At 45.3% G+C, this 24190-nt stretch overlaps 1 protein-coding gene and 1 long non-coding RNA gene across 3 annotated transcripts in view; one reads left to right on the top strand and one right to left on the bottom strand.

Annotated features, from left to right (window-relative positions):
* Positions 1 to 1362: 1362 nt before the first annotated feature.
* On the bottom strand, positions 1363 to 23200 carry LOC116657233. The gene is made up of 3 exons (XR_004312302.1): positions 23138 to 23200; positions 10629 to 10761; positions 1363 to 1426 (listed from the first exon to the last, which is right to left on the bottom strand). It is a non-coding gene; the product is annotated as an uncharacterized LOC116657233 (long non-coding RNA).
* Positions 22530 to 24190, top strand: part of CDCP1 (CUB domain containing protein 1) — a 56504-nt gene continuing 54843 nt past the window's right edge. Inside the window, exon 1 of one of the 2 annotated variants that reach the window (XM_032459029.1) lies at positions 22530 to 22766. In XM_032459029.1, coding sequence (XP_032314920.1) covers positions 22685 to 22766 — 82 coding nt within the window. In that variant the 5' untranslated portion in view covers positions 22530 to 22684. The remainder of the gene's footprint in view (positions 22767 to 24190) is intronic. The other variant, XM_032459028.1, reaches the window with a different exon arrangement.

The following is a 24190-nucleotide window of genomic DNA, read 5'->3' on the forward strand; positions in this document are numbered from 1 at the left end:
TCTCTGCCAATCCTTGCACCAGCTCTGTGCACCCTTCCCCCAGCTTCTGCATGCTTTGCTCCAGGGCTGACCCCTGCAACTCTCAGGAGATTGCACTGGAGCCGCCTCGCCCTTACAGAGAGCCTCCCGCTCACCTATGACCAAGAACTCTCTTCGTGGGAGGACAAACACCAGCTCTTCTGCCTCCAGGTGAGACAAGCTGAGGGCTCTTGTGATGCCCAGTATCTGCCCGAGGCTGCGCTTTACCCGAAATGTCCCCCCCGGAGGCAGAGGGCTCCTTCCCTTCCCTCTCCTGCTTTCCCCACTGCCTAGGTTCTCCAGAGAACACTCCCTTCATAAACTGCTGGCACAAGTCCTTGGCCAGGTTCTAGAAGAATCTGACCTGAGACTGAAAACACAGTCTTTAAATGTCACTGGACACAGGCTTATGAGTTGGGCTGTGCCCTCTACCTTCAGAGCTGGATGTCAACAGGAGTGTTTGGGACGCCAAGTCACAGTTGGAGAAACTGGGCATTCAGGAGGTGAAGAGACCTGCCCAGCCTCACGGCAAAGGCAAGTGCTGGGATTCTGCCTCTGATCTGTTCCTCTGAAGCTAAGCTCCAGCTGGCCCTCTCTGCCTCCCCAATCTAGGCTGGTTAGGAGGTGTTTCTACTTGTTTGTCTTTTAAATTAAAAAACACTTTAATTCAAAGCTCACCCGTTAATGGCAGTGCCAGGATTCCACCCCAGAGTGGTTGGTTCCATCCTGGGCAGAGTTCCGGAGGCAATGCAGCCACCTGCTCCCTTGACAATCGAGCCTGGTGTTCAAATGTGGCTGGTGGTGACAGGGGATGGGTTAACACCATACCCCAAAGGCCGTGGCAGGGCAGAGAAGTGCACTTTCAAATGGAGCAACAAGTTCCAGCTTCAGACTCCCAGAGGAGGTGTTCTCAGCTTGGGGCCCTGGTAATGTCTTGGGGGATAAGCTGAGACTGCTCACCTTCACCAGGTTTCCCCAAGCAATCCTGGTTGGCTCCGTTCTCATCTCCATGACCTCTCTCTCTCTTTGTGCTCCAATGACCCTGAACACACAGAGCTGCTCCACCCCTCCCGGCCTCAGCTTGACTTGTTCCCCTGCCTGCACTGCCTTCTCCATGTTCCACTCTGTAAACAGATCTTACACCATCTATTATATTGATGGCTGTTTGGTACAGTGGTTAAGGGCTTGGGATCTGGCTCTGAGATCCTGTGACCCGGGCTCTGTTCCAGGCTCTGCTGCTGAACAAGTGTGTGAAAATGGGCAAGTTATTTAGCTTACCTACAGCTCTCGCCATAAAGTTCTGGGGGCCGGGCATCATTCTGGGTAGATGAGATGTAGACAGGGCACTTGAGACGCAGCGTAGACTCTTAATGTTTAACTAGAGTTGGACTGACTTGCTGTACCTCACCTAGAGCAGTAGAATGTGCTTTGCAAGACAAAGAGACAAATTAGTGTTGGAGTTAACGACCCAGACTGCCTTCAGCCGAGAGCCTCTTCATGGACAATGTTGGTTTCAAACCCCAGCTCCTCCCTTTCCAGCTAGGTGACTTTGGGCAAGTCTCTGATTTACTTCCCAAGGCTGTTGGAAGAAAGGATAAGTGCTTTGGACAGCATAAAGCAAACGCCATACAATGGGGAGATGTCTGTGCCAAACAGGGGCTTCCTGGAGACAAAAACAACAACAACAAAAAGGCAAAAGTATGGCTTTCTAATGGTGAAATCTAAAGCACACCCAGGCCAGAAGAGGAGGTACATGTAGAAGCAGGTGACGTGCAAGTTCTGGAGGACCCAGCTTTGACGGTCTCACCTAAAGCTGATTCTGGGCTCAGCCAAAGCACCATCAGTCCTAGAGGGAGAGAACTCCATAGAAATTCAGAGTGAAGAGTTCTTGATAAAATAAAGTTTTCATTCAGGAAAAGCTGTGTGTGGAACTATGCCAGGTACCTACATGTTTTATTAGTGGCTCATTTATGCTTATGACAACTCTGTAAAGCAGATGTCATTACTCCCATTTTATAGATGAGGAAACTGAAGCTCAGAGGTATGGCAAACTGCCCAAGGATATGCAGTCTATTAATGACTGTGCCAGGATTCCAACCCTGTGTGACTGGTTCCAAGGTGAAAATTACTGTCACTTATTGCATGTTACAATCTTCCTCTCCTGTATTATCTTATTTGACCTTATCACCAACCTCTGAGATAACAAATCAATCCCTGGTCGAAGTTCAGCTCACAGTGGGTCCAAGTGGTCCATCCATGGAGCTGACTGATAGGCATTTCTGCAGTCCCAAGTGTATAATGTGAATGGATATACTTGGGAGTAAAATCCTTCATTGGTTTCTTGGGCTGGAGGGTGGGAGCTACGATGGTGGAAAAGGCCAAATGGAAGCCCCTGGAACTGCCCCCACCCATGTCATATCCCTCGGAGAATGGCAGAGACTAGTGCTGCTCTCAGCATCCTAGAATATGCAAGGATGGTAGTCCCCTACCAAAGCCAGATGGGTCCTGGAAGATGACAGTGAACTACCTTAACTTTAATGAAGTCATAGCCCTGATTGCTATTTCTGAATATGGTATCCTTGCTACAGTAGATGAACAAGACTTGATCTCGTAACCTAGAGAATGGGAGAAAATATTTGCAAATGATATGATTGACAAAGGTTTAATTTCCAGAATATATACACAGCTCATACAACCTAATAACAGAAAAACAAACAACCCAATCCATAAATGGGCAGAAGACCTAAACAAGTAATTCTCCAAGGAAGATATACAAATGGCTAATAGGCACATGAAAAAATGGTCAATATCACTAATTATCAGAGAAATGCAAATCAAAACTACAATGAGATATCACCTCACACCAGTCACAAAGGCCATCATTCAAAAGTCCACAAATGATAAATGCTGGAGAGGCTGTGGAGAAAAGGGAACCCTCCTACACTGCTGGTGGGAATGTAGTTTGATCCAGTCGTTATGGAAAACAGTATGGAGATTCCTCAAAAAACTAAAAATAGACTTACCATACAATCCAGCAATCCCACTCCTGGGCATATATCTGGAGGGAACTCTAATTCAAAAAGATACATTCACCCCAGTGTTCATAGCAGCACTATTTACAATAGCCAAGACATGGAAGCAACCTAAATGTCCGTCGACAGATGACTGGATAAAGAAGCTGTGGTATATTTATACAATGGAATTCTACTCAGCCATAAAAAATTATAAAATAATGCCATTTGCAGCAACATGGATGGACCTGGAGCATCATTCTAAGTGAAGTAAGGCAGAAGGAGAAAGAAAAATACCATATGATATCACTCATATGTGGAATCTCAACAAAGGAAAAAGAAGACACTAATGAACTCATCTACAAAACAGAAACAGACTTGCCGACATAGTAAACAATCTTATGGTTACTGAGGGAAAGGAAGTGAGAAGGGATAAATTTGGAAGTTTGAGATTTGCAGATATTAACTACTATATATAAAAATAGATTTTAAAAATTTCTTCTGTATAGCACAGGGAACTATATTCAATATCTTGTAATAATCTTTAATGAAAAAGAATATATGTATATATGTATGGCTGGGACTTTATCCTGCACACCAGAAATTGACACACTGTAACTGACTATACTTCAACAAAATCATAATCATAATCATAACTGGCAAAAGCATTTTATTTCCCCCACCATCCTTGTCAGTAAAGGGGATCAGAAATAATTCATTTTCACTTGGGAGGGACAGCAGCACACACTGATGCACCTGCCAATGGCTGTTACCTCTCCCGCCCTCTGTCATACCATAGTCCATCGGGACCTGTCTTACCTGGATATCCCTCAGAACATCCTTGTTCACTGCATTGAGGAGACCATATAATCAGAACAGAGGACCAAGAACTGACAAATATGTTAGAGATGTTAATCAGACACATGAACTCCAGAGAGTGGAAGAAAAATCCTAGCAGGACTCAGGTATCCACCAGACTGGGCAAGTGTTTAGGGGTCTAATGGTGTGGGGGCATGCCAGAACATCCCCTCCGACATAAAGAACACATTGGAGAATTAGTGGAGAGGGTGATCTGAGAGGATGGGGTGCCATCCTCCAAGAGGCACTATGCACCCTGGCACCCTGAGTCAGTGGGCATTGTATAGGGCTGTGTCCCCATTAGGGGAATTCACAGTCTGGAAACCAAGCAGGGAAAGCCAGAGTGGCCCCAATCACTGTCACTTCTGAGAACCCCAGTGGAGAATTTCATGTCCCACCCCCCCCCCCACTGCGGGTTTAGAAATTCTGGTTTCCAGAGGAGGAAATGCTTCCACTGGTGACACAGTGAGGACTCCATCAAACCCCAAGCTGCAGCTGCTGCCCAGGCACTTTGGGCTCCTCGGGCTAGATCTCAAGCTTGTGGGCAGCTGGAGGCAAGAAATTCATTACTTCTCCAAGTGTTTTGTGTTTCTGAAGAACATAAATGGGAAGGAAGTGGGTTCACACCAGCCTCTGCACCCAGGTCTGAATTGCCAAAGGGCAATTCAGCTCTACCAACAATTCTGGCTAATTTTGGTTTTGTTCAAGGCTCTGTGTTAGGCACAAAGAGAGGGGTACAAGGAAGGTCAACAGTGGAGGTTAGAAAACACATGTACAAGTTCTTTTACTTTCCTCACATAAACGATGGCGGCCAACTCCCCTTCCCTTGATGGGGCTCGCCTTTGGTTAACCGATTCTAAGCAATAAAACACAGTGGGAACGACACCTTGACTTCTGAGGCCAGGTCATAAAAGAAATACAGCTTCCTCCTGTCTGGCTCACTCACTTTCTCCCTCTCTCTCCCCCTCCCCCTGCTGTGAGGAGGCCCAGGCCATATAGAGGGAGCCTCAAGTGGGCCAACAGCCCCAGCCCAGGTCCTACGCAAAACTGGTATCAGCCACAAACCGTGTGAGTGAGGAGCCTTCAGATAATTCCTGCCCCAGCCTCCTGCTGCCCCAGCTGTCGTTGTAAAAGTGAGCAACACAGAGGCAGTTGTCGTTTTAGCCTCTACATTTCAGGACAGTTTGTAATACAAGTAATAGGCAGGTGGGCACAGATACACAGACCCAGTCCTTGGAGGACAGACGAACCCACCTCTGGACAACACACAGCTGAGCACAGTTATCTGGCACATCCTAATGCTCCTTAGCTGCCAGATGTTTGTTCTGTTTGTTTTCAGACGGAAGAAGTCAGTTCTGAAGTGGGTTTCAAGCACCGAGTTTGAACAGAACAACAGATGGGCAGCCCAGGCAGGGGCAGTGAAGGAAGGCCTCGAAGGGGTGAAGGCATTTGTGCCAAACCTTGGGGGATGAGGAAGAGAATTTCAGGAGCAAAGGGCAGCACCGATCACAGAGCTGGAGCTGGAAGGGGCCTTGGAGCCCCCAGCCAATCCCAGCATCCTCGGTTAAGGATTGGTGGTGAGACCCCAGAACCCATGTTCCCCAGTGTCCTATTCTGGGAGCCTGGACACTGCCTCAGCTGGGCACCCACAACCACAGCTCTCGCCCTGGCAGGTGTGAGGGCTTTGATGTTTGTCCACTGGAACTGGTCCCAGGACGGACGTTTCAACAGCGTGTTCTGCAGTCCTTATCGCTTATTCTTGTCTCACTCTCCACCTTGACCCCTGCAGGGCCCAGCAATTTCTCTCACTACTCAGTGCTTAATCAGCACTGGAGTAAATTACTCAGACTTCATCAGGCCCTCACTGATGAGCACTTCCCTCTTGTCCTCCTGCCAACATTGGGGCTGGGTCGACCAGCCTTCCCTGTGGCTTAGCGGGTAGTGGTTGAGAACCAGCTTCCCAGATGAACAGCTGCTTAGTATTTTTTTCAAGTTATAAAGGCACGATAACTGTATTACAGTAAATGTTAGACGATCAAAGAAAAAAAATTAGCCGTAATTCCACCACACCACGCTGCCAGCTCATCTGCTCATCTTTGTGTATTCTTTTCCTATAGCATTTTTAAAAACTTGTTAGAGTCATACTTTACATTTAATTGTAAATCCTGAGTTTTCCATTTAATGTTGTAGCATACGCTTTTATCATAATTTTCTTTCCTAATGAATATGTAGCAGCACTGAGCACCTAAACCACATTTTCTATCATTGTTACTCCACTGTTTGCCATCTAGGTGGTTTCCAGCTTTTCCCTGCAGTAAACGTCTTCCTGCCCAGAGCTTTTCCTCAGGACAGATTCTGGGAAGAGAAATGACTGGGTCAGAAGGTGTGGGTATCTTTTATGGTTCTGGATATGGATCCTTTGTCAAATGATCACAGTGACGTTTTTAGTTTGAATTGTGATTGTTATAGTTGATACAGTTGTTATTATGACGTGTTAGCTGATCAATGTAGAAAAATCTGAAGAAGTTGAAAGAGGCAAATAAAAATCACCCATATTTCACCGAGATAAAGATAATCATTATCAGTAATATGTTGGTATATTCCTTTCCTATATTTATTCTTCTTTCTGTAAGCTTGGTGTTTTTTGGTTTGTTTCAGTGCATGAGTGAATCAACATAATTCTGATGATATTCCAAATAAACTGGAGATCACAGTTTTCCTTGAGCATTACAGCTAAGCATGTTCCACTTTATTGCAAACTCTTCATAAATATCAAGTTTAAGAAACGCGTAATTTCCCACTGGGTAGATGCATCCTCATTTACTTGCCCATTATCCTATTTGGGGACACTTAAACTGATACCAAAATTTTGCTTTTAAAAAATTTGTCAAATAAATTTGCAAGTTATGATTTAAAAAGCAATTTGTAAGTTAGGTAAACTGAAAAATTATGGAAACTCATGATAGAAGAATTGACTAACTGGTCTTGATTGTGGGAAAGATTAATTTAAAAGCTCTCTCCTAGATTCATGGTTGGAATCTAAACAACCAAGGGTGTTTTTGTTTTGTTTCAATTTTGACAATCAAAGCAAGCCCAGTGGAAAGAATCTCGATTGGGAGTTGGGACACTTGGCCTCTGGCTGTGTGACCCTGGGCAAGTCACACAGCCCCTCGGGACTTGATAAAATGAGTAAAGTAGATGGTGCTGGCCCTGGCCCCCACCGCCCGGGGCTGGTTCCCTGTCCTGTGCCCACATCTTTGTTAAGAGCTCCTCAGTCCCCACTTTTGAGTTGCCACCTGCTTCCTGCCGCAGAGTCACACAGCAGCCTGGAGACACTCATTGTACAGTCCGCGGGACCAGGGTGGGCTGGCAACAGTGCCTTGGAGCAGAAAGTGTGTTTGATGCACAAGCCATTCAAAACGATTATGCTGCTTCTTACATATAGACATGGAAAGATAATCAAGACTCATTATGCTGAGAGAAACAAAATCCCGAGGGGTAGAACAAGGCGATAGTATGTTATTATTTGCATAAAAATAAAATAGAGAGCCAGATACACATATTAAAAATATATAAGGAGCTCAGGACCCAGGGAGCAGCAGGGCTACACAGTGACCAGTGGCAATCACAAAAATTGTGGATGCTCGTGCCCCAGATAATCACTTAACCTACACAAGGTAGCTCACCAGAGAGGCCACTTGGTAAAGGACATATGATGTTTCAGAGTGCTTGCCAGATGCCAGGCATGGTCGGAGGAAGTGAAGCCAATTTCCCCAAACACTTTCTCAGCCCCTAGGCTGACCTGTGGCTGAGACCTCACCCCCTACCCCTGCTCAGTCCCATCAACAGGCCAGCGAGGGCTGAACCCTCAGAAACTACAGATAAAAAGAGAGACAAAAGGAGAGGGGAGGGTCAGGGATAGGGAGGGAAGGGAGTGAGAAAAAGGAAGAAACACTGGCCATCTTCTGAACAACCAGGAAGATCTTGGCAAAGTTTTGATGATACTTCATTTAGAACAAGCTTTTAAAAACTGTATGCTTTAAAGCAGTCCGCCTCTCAGATGCCTTTCTGCCTTCTAGCAGCTCAGCTCAGAAAGGGGAGGGACTGTCCTGCCTGGGATGGGACCTGAGGTCCCAGTGGGCCTGGCCTCCAGTCTCAGCCCCATCTTGCCGGCACAGCAAAAGGTGCCCAGGCCCTGCCAGCAGCCAGCCTCCGGGAGCGCTGGGCACCAGCACCCCCGTTAGCTCTCCCACTGAAATGAGCCACCCCAACAACCTGACAAGGCTTTGGCGCAAGCCATGGAAGGTGTGAAGGCCCCGAGAGGAAAGGTAAGAAGGAGTAGAGTCAATATTTTCCAGGTGTCTTTTTCTTATCTGTCAGGAGCAGTCGTCAGTGACAGAGTGATTAAATGAGATGGAGCATGTGGGGAACGAACATGAAGCAGACGCCCGGGGTGGAAACTGCGGGGAGTGCATGGAGTGGAGAGTCCTGCCCAGGGTGACACACGCAGCAGCAGGCAGAGGGGACCCTGGAAGACAACCAGTCTCCTGAGGCCTGAACGCCACTCACTGCTTCTGAATCTTCTGGCCATTATTTTGCCAGGCTCCTCCGTTCAAGAGGCTGGGCTGGCTGGAAGAGAATCACTTTCTTGCTCTCTCCTCCCCACCTTCTGGCTGCGGTCAGCAACTCTGAGCATCAAGCCAAGCCTGACTACAGGCCGTGATGCGCTACAGAAAATTTCTCTTCTGCCCTCCTACCTACTGCCTTGTGCCACCATCAGGAACTGAGATGGTCAGTGTCTCCAAGTCTTTTTTATTCCTGAAAAATGACTAAGGAATCAGAGATAAAAATGTTGTCTTTCTAATAATGGTTGCTGCTTCAGAGTACTTGCCAGGTGCCAGGCACTGTGCTCAGTGCTTTACATGTACTATCCCACCTGATGCTCACAACAACACTATCAAGTAGATCCAATTATTTATCCCCAGTTTATTGGTGAGCAAACAGGCACAGAGAGGTTAACTGACTGGCCCAAGATAACACAGCAGGCTAGATTTGAAGCCAGGCAGTCTAGGAATGTATTTCCTTAAGGATAGTATTGCATCTCTCTACTGATAAAACAGATCAGAGGACTCAGCATAGATCTGTGGCCAAGGGGCTTTTTAATATCTCACTCTTGAGTTGGACTGGTCTAGCCAATCAGTCTGGCCATCTGCCTGAAGGGGGTGGGGAGTGGGCCCTGGGGTACATCTCACAGAGGGAGCAGAGGAAACCTGCAACCCAAGCTGCAGGATACCTAAAACCAAGGAGGCAGGTTGTCCAAGTAGGCAGAGGTGGGGTTTGAGGATCTGGCAGGCTGAGTTTCTTAATTCATTTTCTACTTTTCACTGGTTCTGGAGAATATCCATAGATGTGCTGTGAATACTGTATTTCCTCAATTCTTAAATACCATGAATGTATCTGACACCATTACTGTAGGTACCTCTAAGAAAGAAAAAATATAACTATTTTCTTATTTAATCTTCTGTAAGATGCATGCATCCCAATTTCAGAAATTAATATGTGAGAAAAAAATGAGTGTCTCTGAATCAATGAAATATGGTAAAAGGTTTCAACGTGAAACAGGTTAAGGAAACCTTTGAGTTAAACAGGTCTTTTTATTGCAGGATTTGTCAGAGCTTTTAACATGCTCATGTGCACACTGAGTCTCCAAGAAGTAAGGAATGAGCTGCTTCCCACATGCGTTGGTCCAGAGAACCTTTTCTACCTGAGTGTCCCAGAGAAGGGGCATTCTGCAGTGCCAACTCAGAAAAGGCTACTTTAAGGAAAACAGTATGTGGGAACTGAGTAAATCTGAAGAGAAAAAGATCAGACACTGGAAGAGAGACCTCAGAAAGATGACTTTGGGGAGGGAACTGAAGTGAGGGCAAGGGCAGGAGAAAAGATGGAGAGAAACACAGGCGTCTGCCGCTTAAAAAGAAGCCAAAGCTCCGCCTTAAATGAGAGGGATTGTAACTCGCCAGCCCCAAAGTGTGGGCTGGGCCCGGTGCCCTCCTCCCAAAGAGTCCTCTATGGAAAAGTCGGGGTGGGGAGAGAAATCTGACAAGCACCATCCCAGCCACATGATCAAGATTAATTCATCAGTGATAAGTCTTGTTGATAGTTTGTACTCTTGCTAAGATGTAATGAAAATGTCTTTCACCTTTGTGATCTTCCTCCCCGAAACACATAATCTCAGTCTAATCCTGAGAAAAATATCATACAAATCCCAATGAAAGGGCATCTCACTATATACCTAATCAGACTCAAACTGTCAAGGTCATCAAAAGCAAGGAAAGGGGGAGAAACTCAATCAGCCAAGAGGAGCCTGAGAGACATGATAACTGACTGTAATGTGGGATCCTGGACAGGATCCTGGGACAGAAAAAGGACTTTAGGTGAAAACTAAGGATATCTGAAGGTGGACTTTGGTTAATAGTCACGTATTTGTGTTGCTTCATTAATCGTAACGAACGCACCATACTAACGTAAGATGTCACGACGGGAAACTCTGAGGGGAATAGGGGCTACCTGGAACTTCTTTGTACTATCTGCTTAATTTTTGTGTGTATCTAAAACTGTCCTAAAAAATAAAGTCTACTAATAAAAGAAAGGAAGGGAAAAAAACAATCCAAGGAGACGATTATCTGCCCTGTGGGGAAAAAAAAGAAAGAAAAGTGCTGCTTTAATATAAATGGAACTCACCCATTCTGATGGGGATGTTCTGTGGTTTAGGAAATCTTCCCGCTGAGCTGTCAGAAGTCCGTAGAGGAAAATGAACCAGAGGGTGGTAATGAACATGGCCATGTTTTCTGATCCAAAAATCCATTCAGGAGACCTGAAAATGTAAATGCGTTAAATCAGGACTCTTGTCAAAAATCTAAGATGGACTGTTGGGTGTACTTACTACTTAAGTGGAAAAGAAACAAAAAGGCCACTAACATAGCAGTGGGAGATTTCAACTTGGCCAAGGACAGCTGCAGAAATGTGATGAGAATGGGAAAGGCAAATTAACATTTCAGAAAGAGAATTGGCTTGAGTTCTCAAATATTTATCCCAACTAGACCCTGTTCCTGGTAAATATATATTGATTACTGTTCGCTTCATTTCTCTGACAAATATTTTTGAGAGTTGCGAACACTGAGCTAAGGGAGGTCACCCAGATGAATAAAATGCGATTCTTGCCAGCCACAGAACCAGAAACTCTGTGTTTCATCAATTCTAAGACACACGTCTTAAAAACTTTTAACATCTCTGAAACTGGGGTGCTTCTCAAAGTCGTTGCCCCCCAGTGGCAGTCCCAGCGTGGCAGTCATGCCTGGACGCACTCACACTTGGCCATCACTGTTCATACAGCGTCAACTTTCATTGACTTACACGCATGGGTGGTTCTACCCATATGGTATCTAATTATCATTTAAAATACTGTCAGAAAGATGACAATATGATTCAGTATGGAAACAAAACAGTTGGCATGGGCACAGGAAGGCATGGAAATAGGGCAGAGGGGCATAAATGTAACAGCAGAGCAGCAGCTGTCTGCCATTAGAGGAATGACCACAGTTCCATATTTCCCTACAAAGGTAGAACTAAGTGCTTATGGGACTTAAGAAAGAACATAGAAGAAATAGAATTTGATTAAGCTGTTTTGTCCCTGTGAAGTGTGCAAAAGGATGGCAGACCACACACCAAGCAACGCAAGGTGCTTAGAGGAAACAGGATCCCCAGGACAGATGAAGGCAATGGGACATCTCAACCACAAGAGCCCTGGTGAGCGGTGCCCCTGCAGCGAGGGTTGCCTTGGGAGCGTCGGACATCCAAACACCAGGTGGCCCCTGACATGGACTGACGTTCTAGCAAGTGCGATTCCACCAAGGAAAGACTACAACTACGGGGCTAGTGGAAAAGGAAAATGCTAGCTTGACCTTGATATTCTACGGCGACATGCCAGAGGTGAATTCATGATGTCTTTTCTCAGTTGTACATAAATAATGGTGTTTCTTACCATGGGTGGTATCTTTGATTTGCTTGAATCTACTATGTGTAATAAGGGAGGAAAAGGAACAGTCTTCATGGAGGGAAAGTTACCTTCATGATAAGGTTAGTCCTGAGGAATCCAAAGGCGTTAGAACTGAGGTAAAACACTGGGCACCAGTAGCCACTAAAGACACAAAAAGGAGACAACTGGTGCCTCCTGACCAAAGCCCACAGCCCCACCTGTGCAGTGGACCTGCTGAAAAAATAAAACATGAGCAGAACAGGCCTCAAGATCCAACTTCCAGTCTATAGTAAATATAGAGGGCAAAGGAACAGGACCAATGATTCGATTTCTTCAACAAATTGTAATTTATTTAATTATAAACACATAAGAAATAGGAAAAAATAAGAGATGGAGGATTTATTGATTAAAATGAATTTGGAAGACATATCATGGACTTCATGGTTCACTTCCAAGGAACAGAGCAGGGAAAGGGGAAGATAGTTCATGGTGGGGAAGCCTAGAGACACCACTTAACCCAGAGATGAAGGTGAACACCACCAGTGACATCGTGTGGGTGTCACCCACCCCTGAAGGGGTGTGAGGAAGCCTCTGCACTGTTCTCACCAAAGCCCACATCCTTGGTATGATCATGAGACAAACTCCAGACACAGCCAGATTGGGGGACACTCTACAGGATACCTGCCTAGCAGTCCTCAAGACTGTCAAGGTCATGATAAACAAGGGAAGACTCAAAAACTGTCATAGAGTAGAGAAGTCTAAGCAGACATGATGACTAAATCCAAGCTGGAATCTTGGAAAAGAAAAAGGATGTCAGTGGGAAAACTGGTGAATCCAAATAAAGTCTAGAGTTTAGTTAATGGTAAAGTACTGGTGTTAATTTCTTAGTTTTGATAAATGTCTCATGGTATGCAATATGTTAACATCAGAGAAACCCCGGGTGAAGAGTACACGGGATTTCTCTGTACTGTTTCTGCAACTTTTCTATAGATATAAAATTATTCCAAAATAAACAGTTTATTTTACAAACAAAGACAAACTAACCAAATGCAGTACAGGAACCACATTTTGATTTTGATTCAAATAACTAAACTATTAAAAATGATATTGATGAGATAATTATCAGTTTGAATATTGACTATATCTGATGCTATTAAGGCATCTTCAGCCATTTAGGTGTAGGTGTGATGATGGCATTGTTGTTACCATATGATCAAGCAATTTCACTCTGGATATACACACAAAAGGATTGAAAGCAGGGATTCAAGCAGATAGTTGTACACCCATGTTCATAGCAGCATTATTCACTACAATTGAAAGGGGAAAACAATCCAAGTGTCCACTGATGGATGAACAGATAAGCAAAAGTGCTATATCCACACAATGGAATATTATTTAGCCCTAAAAAGGAAGGAAATTCTGACACATGCTACAATATGGATGAACCTTGGAGACATTATGCTAACTGAAATAAGCCAGACACACACAAAAAGACAAATTTTGCATGGTTCCATCTATATGATGTACCTAAAATAATAAATTCTTAGAGACAGAAAATAGAATGGTGGTTGCTCAGGGGCTGGGGCGATGGTTGTACAACAATGTAAATGTGCTTAATGCCACTGAACTGTAGACTTGAAAACAGTGAAAATGATAAATTTTATGTTATATATATTTTAGCACAATAAAAAGACTCCCAATCTTTTGGAGACATATTCTGTAATGTATTGAGGATGAATGATATGATCTCTGACAGTTATTTCAAATAACACAGGAGGTGCAGAGAGAAGAGGATTATTGAGTGAGAACAGGACAGGACCGGGCTTGAGTTGAAAATCACTGAAGCTGGATAAGGAGCACACAGACGTTCATAATCCTATTTTTTCTATTTTTGTGTATAATTAAAGTTTTACATAAGACAAAAAAAAAATCACTGTGACAAAGGAGATGAAGTCAGTTTCAGCTTCCTCATCAGTTTTCCACGCAGAACAAGCATGCCCATCCCCGTGCTGCAGGCGCCAAGTCACATCAAGGGGGCACAAAGCCCATGAGCGCACGGGACTTAGTGGTCTTCCTCGGGGGGTGCCTCTGAGCTGCCTGAGGCTATGGATTGGATTCTCAGCCCATTAAGTTACGGGGGGGGGGCACTGCAGACAAAGACAGTGACCAATGGCTTCAGTGTTGCTGGGTTAGCCTATCCAGCTCCCAAACCAGTCCTGGACCTATGGACATCTCAGAGCCTCAGTTCACACCCCTTCCCCACCTCCTCCTCCTTATGAAGCCATCTTCCCATCACCCGACCTACTGTGACCAGGGGGAGGGGCTTTGGCCAGTCTGGGGAGGAATGTTTCAGCAGAGCAGTGTGAGTGGAAGCCAGGCTTTAAAGGCTGAGGGTCAGAGGTGGGTGGCAGTGTGGTGATGAGACAGGGGGGAAGAGGGCAGGGCAGCATTAAAGGAATGTCACAGCAATTAGCACCAAGATGGCAGAAAAGTCCACTTCCAAAAGACCTAGAGGGCCAAGATGGCCGGATATTTGAACTCCGGGGGACCTTGAGCTTCATTATACACACTGTAATGTACTAGCATGGTGAATGACGAACCCACAGGTGCCATGACACCTGAGGACAACCATTAAAGGTCAAGAAGAGGGCAGTGGCCCAGTTTTTGGGAATCTCTGCCCCTTCCCCAAAGTAGTTGGAATAACTCTCCCACTTGTTAGCATATAAAAACTAGCAACATCTTGCCTCATGGTTGCTGTCTCTCTCTTGCCTTCTGAGACAGCCCGCACTCTGTCTATGGAGTGTACGTCTGTCTAAATAGATCTACTTTTACTCAACTGTGGCTCACTCCTGAATTCTTTCCTGCGTGAAGCCAAGGACCCTCACTTGATAGAATGCGTCCCAGGGACTCAACGGAGACCTTGGGACACAGAAACCGGTGCCCCATTTTCCTATATTGGTGAGTGGGTGGTGGGTCTGAGGATGGGCCAGCCCCATGCGTTGGCAGAGTTGGACCAGGGTTTTTTAGGAAGCTCAAGCACTCCTGGATGGACACCTGGCTTCTGTTCTGAAAGTCACCTTCTGTGTGACTTGACTGTGTCACGTCTCCCCCCTCCACCCCGTGACTCCATCCGGCAGGAGGTGACAACCAGCTGAGCTCCACGTTCTCCAGCTCAGTAGTGATGACTCAATTCCAGCTCCCAGGGGGGAGAAAATCTTTAAAGGCATTTTAAAGGTCGTTTTCCTCCCAAACTTAAGCAAAAATATGGAAAAGAAAGGAGCATGGCTGGCAGGCACGGGCTTGATGTGGGTATGGGTCATATCCGGGGAGGGGCAGGGTCTGACTTTCTTCGCCCTGAGGGCAAGAGACTTACAGGGAGCCAGTTGCACAGGCTTAAAAAAGGAAGTAGAGGAGAGCTGTCTCCCCCTCCACTTCTCCTTTCTGCCCCCAGTCATTTTACCTTGACCTCCTGGGTGGCACGATTTGGGGAGGTGATGGAGTGTGGATCCCTGGGCTTCAGGAGAGATGACACCGGAGGTGTCAGCGCCTGCTGGCGAGGTCCTGAGTCACGCAAATCCAAGTTCACTCAGCTCCGGGTCCGCAGCAGCGTGACTAGCTGCTCCTCAAGGGTTTTCCTTGTTTGTCTTACTCATCCCAGGACTGAAATTGTACCACGCGGTTCCCCCTTGGGCAAATTACTTGGCAAACTAGGAACACCGATCTCATCCCCAGACCACAGCGAGTTCCTCTGTTTCAAGGCGTACAAAGGGGCCTCAGCAAACTGTGACTGGGAGGTTTTTCTCCCTCAAACAGTGGTTGGCATCACAGCGAGAGTAAGGGCTGTTTGTGCCCTGAAAGAATCCCCACTTTGTGAACTTGCTTAATCGTCTAGAAAGCAAGGTCTCAGAGAAGCTGCCTCACGCAGACAGATGTCCTTTCCACCCTCTGTTCAAGCCAGATGAAGTCCCCTATGACAGACACTGGCCTGTCCCACAAGGCCAGGGTCACTGCCAGACACCTGGTGTGGGCCACAATGGCCTCTTTCTAGAAGCCAGGAGCCCCACCCCTCTTTAAAATGAACACTTACATTCATCTTTTCAGGGTCCCAAGTTTCAAGGAGCATCCCCAGGCTCAGCTGATCGGGTTAGCAGGGCCACCCATGCTTTCATTGGCTTATGAATCCATTCATTCCCCGGCTATCTGCTCAGCAGGGACTGTGTTCCAAGCACTGGGAACATCCAGATGAGTAAAGCAGACTCAGCTTCCTGTCTCGGGGAACTCACACTTCCACGCTTGAGTGAGATTCTGAAGAAGCTGGCCTGCAGAACCCTCTTTCCAGAGCTCTCCACTCCACCTCCAAGGCTTCCACCCCCACCGAGCTGACACTTCCTCCCTTCATGCCGACTCCCACAGCCAAGGCAACCTCAGCCATCTTCACTGTGCATTTACTATGTGTCAAGCACTGTGCAAACTCTGCTATGGGCACTGTCTCACTAATCTCTGCAGCACCCTCTGAAGGACACCCTTGAACGGCCCGGTCTGTGAGCAAGGAGACCGAGGCATAAGCTGGTGAGCTGCAGAGCCTGCGTCTGGCTCCAGGACTCCTGACTGCAGAATCGCACTCATCGTTTCTGGAGCCATTCCACCCTGCTTATTTAGGTGAAGTTCCTTCTTGCACTGAATCTGCTTTCCCTTAACATTCCACAGCACCAGACAAACCTCCTATGCTTGCCTAAGGATGAGGTCCAGTTACAAGTGACTAGAAGCCCCAAATCACAGAAACTTAAAAAAGAGTTTATTCCTCTCTCATGTAAAAACACCGGTAGGCGTCCACTTCATGGTGCCAGCTCCTTCCTCCTGGCTACTCAGCTGGGTGTGGCTCTGATGCATCTGGAGAGCACAGGTATGCTGAGGTGTGGGGTATGCACATCTTGGCCAAACATCACTATTATTTGAGGATCTCATCCATAAAAGTAATGACTTCATTTGATTTTATTCTGTCCTGCCATTCACTTGGGAGGGATCCCCAGAATCCTCAGTCATACATTTTACAACTGGACTCAATCTGGACTAAGCCTAGTGTACATCATCTTGGGATCCCTTCCCTCTCCTTTGAGCTGGATCTTGTGCTTCCTGTGTCCAGAGGCAAATATAAGATGAAGATAAGAAAGCTCAATAGGAGTTCCAGATGTGCAAATACTAACTACTGTATATAAAATAGGTAAAAAAAAAAAAAAAAACAGATTTCTTCTGTATAGCACAAGGAACTATATTCAATATTTTGTAGTAACCTATAATGAAAAAGAATCTGAAAACAAATATATGTATGTATATGTATGACTGAAGCATTATGTTGTACATCAGAAACTGACATATTGTAAGTGATGATACTTCAATTAAAAGAAAGAAAGAAAGAAAGATAATTCAAGTATCACTGTGCACCCCTTCCAATGGCATGTGCTCATCTGGTCACGTTTCTTGTAAAATTTGCAAAGGCACGTATTTTAACTGCAAAAGAATTGCCTCCCCACCTCCTCTCCATCACACCTCCCCTTACACAATGCAGCACTGAGTGCTTATGGGCATTCTAGGATCTGGCTAAGGTGAAGTTGAATTGAAGATGCATTTAATTGGGGGTTGGTGGGGTATCTTTACATAGTTCATAGTCACTTCTGTGTCATTTCTTACCCTCATGTTGCAGTAGTGGCTTCCAGGAATACTCCTACCCACTGGGCTGACTTGTCAGATGAAGAGACCAAAAGCAGCAAGGCGAGAAGTGGTATCACATTTTGAATCTGTCCTACAGGGCCCAACCAGAAGTATGTAGGTTGTGGAGGAGAATGAATCAAAGCTCATCTGGAAAATTCTTCCAATTATCAAAACTAAAATTTTAAGCAGAACATTCAGTTCTCATCATGTCTTCTCAAAAATGGAGGGTTTTTTTCCCTATCGGAAATAAATGGCTAATGTAGCATGTAAAATATAAATGTACCATACTATTTTGTTCTATAATAAGAATCAAACCTATAGAATTTATAAGAATTCCTGAATTTTTTAGAGCCCAAAACTATAGTGTTTCTACAAACATTGAGTATTTCTGTGTGTGAATTCATGTTTTATGCGTCCCAACAAATCAAAACTGTAACTTTTATCTGATGCATTGTCATGATGAAATCTGATAGTTCCAGAATAGTACACACATCACTGAAGCAAAATGACTTGAATAAATGAATGAATGAATGCTACAGAGCTGTACCAGTGAGTTAACAGTAAAGATGATCATGTTGTTTTTCTGCACTTTGTGACATTTGTGATATTTTTCAATTCTTTAAGCTTGTAATTTGTTGTGATTTCTTTCTTTATTCTAAATAAATAATCACTTTTCACACTTGATTTTCTATTTGTAATTCTGTATTCTTTTTCTTAAGGTGATTAAGTTCAGCCCCACAAAGATGTATCCATTCCTTTCTGTGTCGCATGCATTTCTTGTTTAAAGGGAATACATCCTCCAGTACTTTCCTGAGAAAAGGTCCATGGAAGTTTGTCATTTTGGAATTTTTATGGTTTTTATCTTTGCTTTAGATCTTGGATGTCTAAAAGTGCTCCCTTTTCAACCTTATCACTTAACTGGTAGTTTGGCTGGGAACAGAATTCTGAGTTGGAAGTTATTCCTTCAGAATTCTGAAGGTATTGCCTCCTTATCTTCGAGCTTCCAGCATTGCTGTTGGGAAATCCAAAGCCATTTTGATTTTTGTTTCTTTGCATGAGACTCATTTCGACCTCTAGAAATTACAGAATGTTCTCTTTGTTCATAGGTTTCTGAAATTTTGCTGTGATGTGCCTTGACATGAGCCTAAATTATCTATTGTGCTGGACACTCTGTGAGTCTTGAAGTCTAGAAACTCACGTCAGTCAGGCCTGGGGAATTTCCTGAATTATGTTATTGGTGATGTCATCTCTGTTTCATCTGCTGTCTCTTTCTAGGAAATTCAGATGTTGGACCTCCTGAACTGAACCACTAGTTCTCTTTAACTTTTCTCTCCTACTTTCATCTTTATCTTTTTGCTTTATTTTCTGGGAAATCTTTCAGCATTTCCATTTAATTTTTTCAATATCTTTGAAGTTTTCTAAGAAATTTTCTCTTTTGTGGGTCCCTGATATTCATTTTTATAACATCCTGTTCCTGCTGCAGAGATACAATGTTGCCTGCTATCTTTCTAAAGAAGTTAGTCATTGTGTTGTCTTCTTCTGCTTATATAGTCTCTTTTCTCCAAGTTGCTTTTTTTATTTGGTTAGTTAGTTGATTTTGAGTCTATCATGTTAGAAGCTTTTCTCAGATGTCTTAAAATCCTAACCATCTGGTCATATTTAAAAGTGAGAGATTAGCAGGGAGAGTATAGCTCAGTGGTAGAGTGCATGCCTAGAATGCACAAGGTCCTGAGTTCAATCCCCAGTACCTCCACTAAAAAATAATTAATTAATAAAAACTTAATTACCTCCCTCTAAAAAGTTAAAAAATAAAATAAAAGTGAGACATTAAAAAGCTGAATTGGTGGGGCTTACCAACCAGGAACATCACTGGAGGTATCTGGTTAGCCTGTTGAAGGGGATAAATGTATCTTTAGGTCCGTTTAAGCTGGTCAGATTCCCCAGAAGACTAACCATCTCTGGTATGGATGGCAAAACCCTCTCAATCTAGGAGGCAAACTGGGGTCAGGTGGCTGGAGAGCTAAGCATGGAGGATGCATACATTTCTCTCATCTACCTATTTTTGAGAATGTTTCCTAGGCCTTCAGCCATGCCTGGCTCTCCTCAGCCCAGATCCCTCAGTCTTAACCTCTTTAGAAAACAAGGCTTCAGACTTCCACTGGGGGGATGGGGAGCAGTTGCCCAGCCGGGGGGGGGGGGGGGGGGGGGGGCAGTTTCCAAAGATCAAATTCTAACATTTCTCAAACAGCTTACTCCCAGGCTCCGATGTTTTAGCCCCTCCTTCACCCGCCCATTCCAGAATACCTTGTGCTGCCAGTTCCTTAGGGTTTTGTTTTGTTGTAGAGTTTTGTGGGGGGTTTGTTTTGTTTTGTTTTGAATTTAACAGTATAAATTATGCTATTTCTCACTTTTCCCTATTACTGGCTTCCAGTTACCACTTGTTTATTTGCCTTCCAGCTTCCAAGAGAATTTTGCTGTTGTCTTCTGTCTGTTCTCCCCATCTTTGTAGGCTTATATCTTTTTCAAAAATCCCTGTTTTGTAGCTTTTACAGGGTTTCCAGAGGGGTCAAAGTTAGATGTAACAGTCTGTTTTAAAACTCATCTTTCAATCTGTCATTTTTCTCTGGCAACAGACTGCAGCTGCCTGCATTTCTTCCAGTTCAGAAATAACCTTTTAAAATTGACTCCTTCCATGCAGCCAAGTTTGTAAAGACAAAACATTTCCAAAACTTGGCAATGCTTTGCTTACACTGTACTCTAAGAACCAAGCCATTACCTCAAGACATCTTGATTTCAACTCTGTGGTTGGGTTGTCATGCAAAGGAGGCTGCAGTGACTTCCTGCTTGCCTCATCTCTTTCTCATTCCTGCCATTGTCTAGAACCATCACTAATCTTTCACATCTGAGAATTACTGACTCTTGTGTCATTTACAGAATGTTAGTTTCACTCTTCCAGGGAGGCTAGTTAAGCAAACTTTGGAGATATGAGGCAGTAAAGAAACACTTGTTCCTTAGGTTTAAAGCTGTCATGCAATATTCACAGTATTTTCAACTTGACACATTGCCACTCTATTATTATTATTATTATTATTATTATTATTATTATTATTAAAAACAATAGTGTTATGGGTGCTAGGAAAAGATGCTGGGGTATATATATGCCTGTTTAGAATTAGGGAAACAGACAAAATCTGCTTTACTCTCCTGGTCAGCATAAACATATTTAAAGGAGGTTTAGATTTTCTCAAGATTTCTTTCTCTTAATGAACAAAACGAAAAGACAACGTATGCAATGGGAGAAAATATTTGCAAACGATGCAGCTGACAAGGGCTTAACTTTCAGAATATACAAACCACTCATACAACTCAATAACAAAAAACCCAAACAACCCAATCCAAAAATGGGCAGAAGACCTAAACATTTTCTCTAATGAAGACATACAGATGGCCAATAGGCACATGAGAAGATGCTCAATATCACTAATTATAAAAGAAATGCAAATCAAAATTGCAATGAGGTATCACCTCACAACGGTCAGAACGGCCATCATTCAAAAGTCCATGAATGACAAATGCTAGAGAGGGTGTGGAGAAAGGGAACCTTCCTGCACTGTTGGTGGGAATGTAATTTGGTGCAGCCACTATGAAAAACGATATGGAGATTACTTAAAAAACTTAAAATAGTTACTATATGATCCAGCAATTCCACTCCTGGGCATGTATCAGTGGGAAACTCCAATTTGAAAAAGTACATGCAGCCCAATGCTCATAGCAGCACTATTTACAATAGCCAAGACATGAAAGCAACCTAAATGTCCATTGACAGATAATTGGATAAAGAAGTTGTCTCACACACACACACACACACACACGAATACTACTCAGCCATAAAAAAGAATGAAATAATGTCATTTGCAGCAACGTGGATGGACCTAGAGATTATCATACTAAGTGAAGTCAGAGAAAGACAAATATCAGATGATATCACTTATATGTGGAATCTAAAAAAATGAGACAAATGAATTTATTTACAAAATAGAAACTCACAGATATAGAAAACGGACTTATGGTTACTGAAGGGGAAAAGAGGGAATAGATAAATTAAGAGTTTGGGATTTGCAGACACTAACAACTATATATGAACTAGATAAACAACAAGGTCTTACTGTACAGCACAGGGAACTATATTTAATAGCTTGTAATAACCTATAATGAAAAAGAATATGGACAAGAATTTGTATATATAAATGTATAACTTAATCACTACGCTGTACATCAGAAACTAACACAACGTTGTAAATCAAATATACTTCAATTTTTTTTAATGTAGCAGCACAACCCTATTTGTTGAAATCCCTTCATGTGTTATCAAATTCTGCCTCCATAAATTACTAACTGGCCTGGAGACCTTGGGCAAATTGCGTAACTCAGTTAATTCTGCTTCATCTGTTTTGAGGAAGGGTTGCTGTGAGTATTAGAAATACTGCCGGTGAAGTTTCTGGAGTAGCCTACAGACTCTCACAGTCCTGATAGGAGTAGCTGTAGTACCGGCTTTAAAGTCCAGCGAACCTCCAGCCCAAGTCAGGAAGCAAAGGAGAGCTCACAGAGGCGGAAGCCAGGGCTTGCGTGAACCACAAACGTGATTCCCCTGAAAAATGGGCCGCATAGTGGCCTTCTTTGTCTCCTGGACAGGGAACGGAGGTCGAACTGGCTTCTCCAAGGACAACCTTCGCGCCTGTAGACAAAGACTGGATCACCCTCAGCCTTGAGAGAGAGAGAGGGCGGCTAAGTCCAGAAGGTGGTAGCCAGTCCCAGCACTCTGGGCGGGAGAGGCGGGTGCGGAGGCAGGAAGGGGAGGAGGACAGGGAGGAGGGGACTGACCTGGCCAGCTGCTGCTCCGGCGGCGCAGGGCGGAGCCGGGGCGCGCCCGCCAGCGCGCAGGTGAGCGAGCCGGGGCGGAGCGCAGCTCAGCCGGTGCCAGGCTCGGGTGCCCGCGGCCGCCGCTCCAAACCACGGGCCACTTTCCCCGCCGAGGCCGAAGCGCCCCGGAACCATGGCCGGCCTGAACTGCGGGGTCACAGTCGCTCTGCTGGGGGTCTTGCTGCTGGGCGCAGCGCGCCTGCCGCGCGGAGCGGGTGAGTGCGGTGCTGCCTGTGCGCGGGGCGCTGAGGGGCGAGACCGTCAGCGCGGGGTGAGGAGAGTGCCGAGTGGGGCGAGGGCGGCACAGTATGGGTGCACGGACGGCAGGGGTCCCCGCGACCGCCTGGCTCCTGGGCGCACCGCGTCGGGCGCAGTGACCGTACCTCTCCTGCATTCCGAGCGACCTCGCCCGGGGCGCAGGCCGAGGCACGTGGAGGTGTGGAGGTGTCCCCGTGTCCCCAAGCGGGGAGCCCCGCTGTCGGGGCCATAAACCCAGCGCAGACTGAGCAGGAAGGGAAAAGAGCCCGCGGAAGCCGAGTCCGGCGGCCCTGCCGAGGGTGGCGCGCCGCGCGTCCAGGGGCTTTACCTGGTGGCGCCGAGCAGGGCGTGGAGAGGGAGCTGCTCTCTCCGGCGCACTCTCACCTCAGCGCCTGGGCCAGAGAGGTGCGAGAAAACAGTGGTTTGGCGCCACAGTTCTCACCAGGTCACCTTTTTCCCTGTGCGCACGCTCCTTTCTCTCTCTCCCAGAGTTTAGGAACAGGAATTGAAAAATGTTTAGGAACAGAAATGAAAGCGCTTCTGCGCCTCAGAGGGTCTGCAGCACAGCCGCCCTTCCCCCGCCCCTCGCACCTGTGGGTAGTGGACTTGGAGGCCGGGAGGGGGTGGGCAGAGGGGGCGTTCCGGTGTTGCCTGTGAATTCCGAGGTGTTCCGGTTGGGGGCAGGGACCGCCATGTCCCAGCTCCCCGGGCCTTTGAAGAGGCGCCCTGTGCGCCCTGGAAGTGTTAAAACCATAAGTAACTTGGTTTCTTCATATAAGAACTTGGTTTGAGGCCTTTCCTGATACTTGCACAGCTTTTGTGTTTTTTAAAGAGCTCTCCAGAAGCAAATTAGGTCTTTGGTTACTCTTTGCGGCATCTGAGAGGGCGTTTGTGTTTGGCAGGTAGGTAAATTAGGGTAGATTAAATTAAGGAATCAAACTAAGCGGATGAGGTGAACTTGGGCGTTCCGGCAACTGCCGTCAGGACAAATGCAAGACAGGAAAGCTTCCTGGTTCCTTTCCCCAACAGCATCACGTGGCATATTGCTACAGGCTTGTAGGGACATTGAAAAGATCGTGTGCGTATTTACTGTATTTACTGTAATTTAGGCCCGAGTTTTCAAGATTTCCTTTGAAGAAGAAAATCAGTTTAAGAATAATTTAGCAACTGAAAATATGTGTAAATGTGTGTATAGGAAAAATGTGTGCCCCACGCTTGGGAGCTGTCTTGAAACTTTGGGAATTGTCTGAAATGTTTCCGGTTGTCTATGATAACAGTTAAGAATGCCTCCAGTAAGAGGAGGGTGTACATCAAGGCATCAAGGCGTTACTAACGACAACCATGTCTGAACTGGCTTCTGTTGCACATCTGATTTCTCCCT

The sequence above is a fragment of the Camelus ferus genome, chromosome 17 (assembly GCF_009834535.1).
Source record: "Camelus ferus isolate YT-003-E chromosome 17, BCGSAC_Cfer_1.0, whole genome shotgun sequence".
NCBI lineage: Eukaryota > Metazoa > Chordata > Mammalia > Artiodactyla > Camelidae > Camelus > Camelus ferus.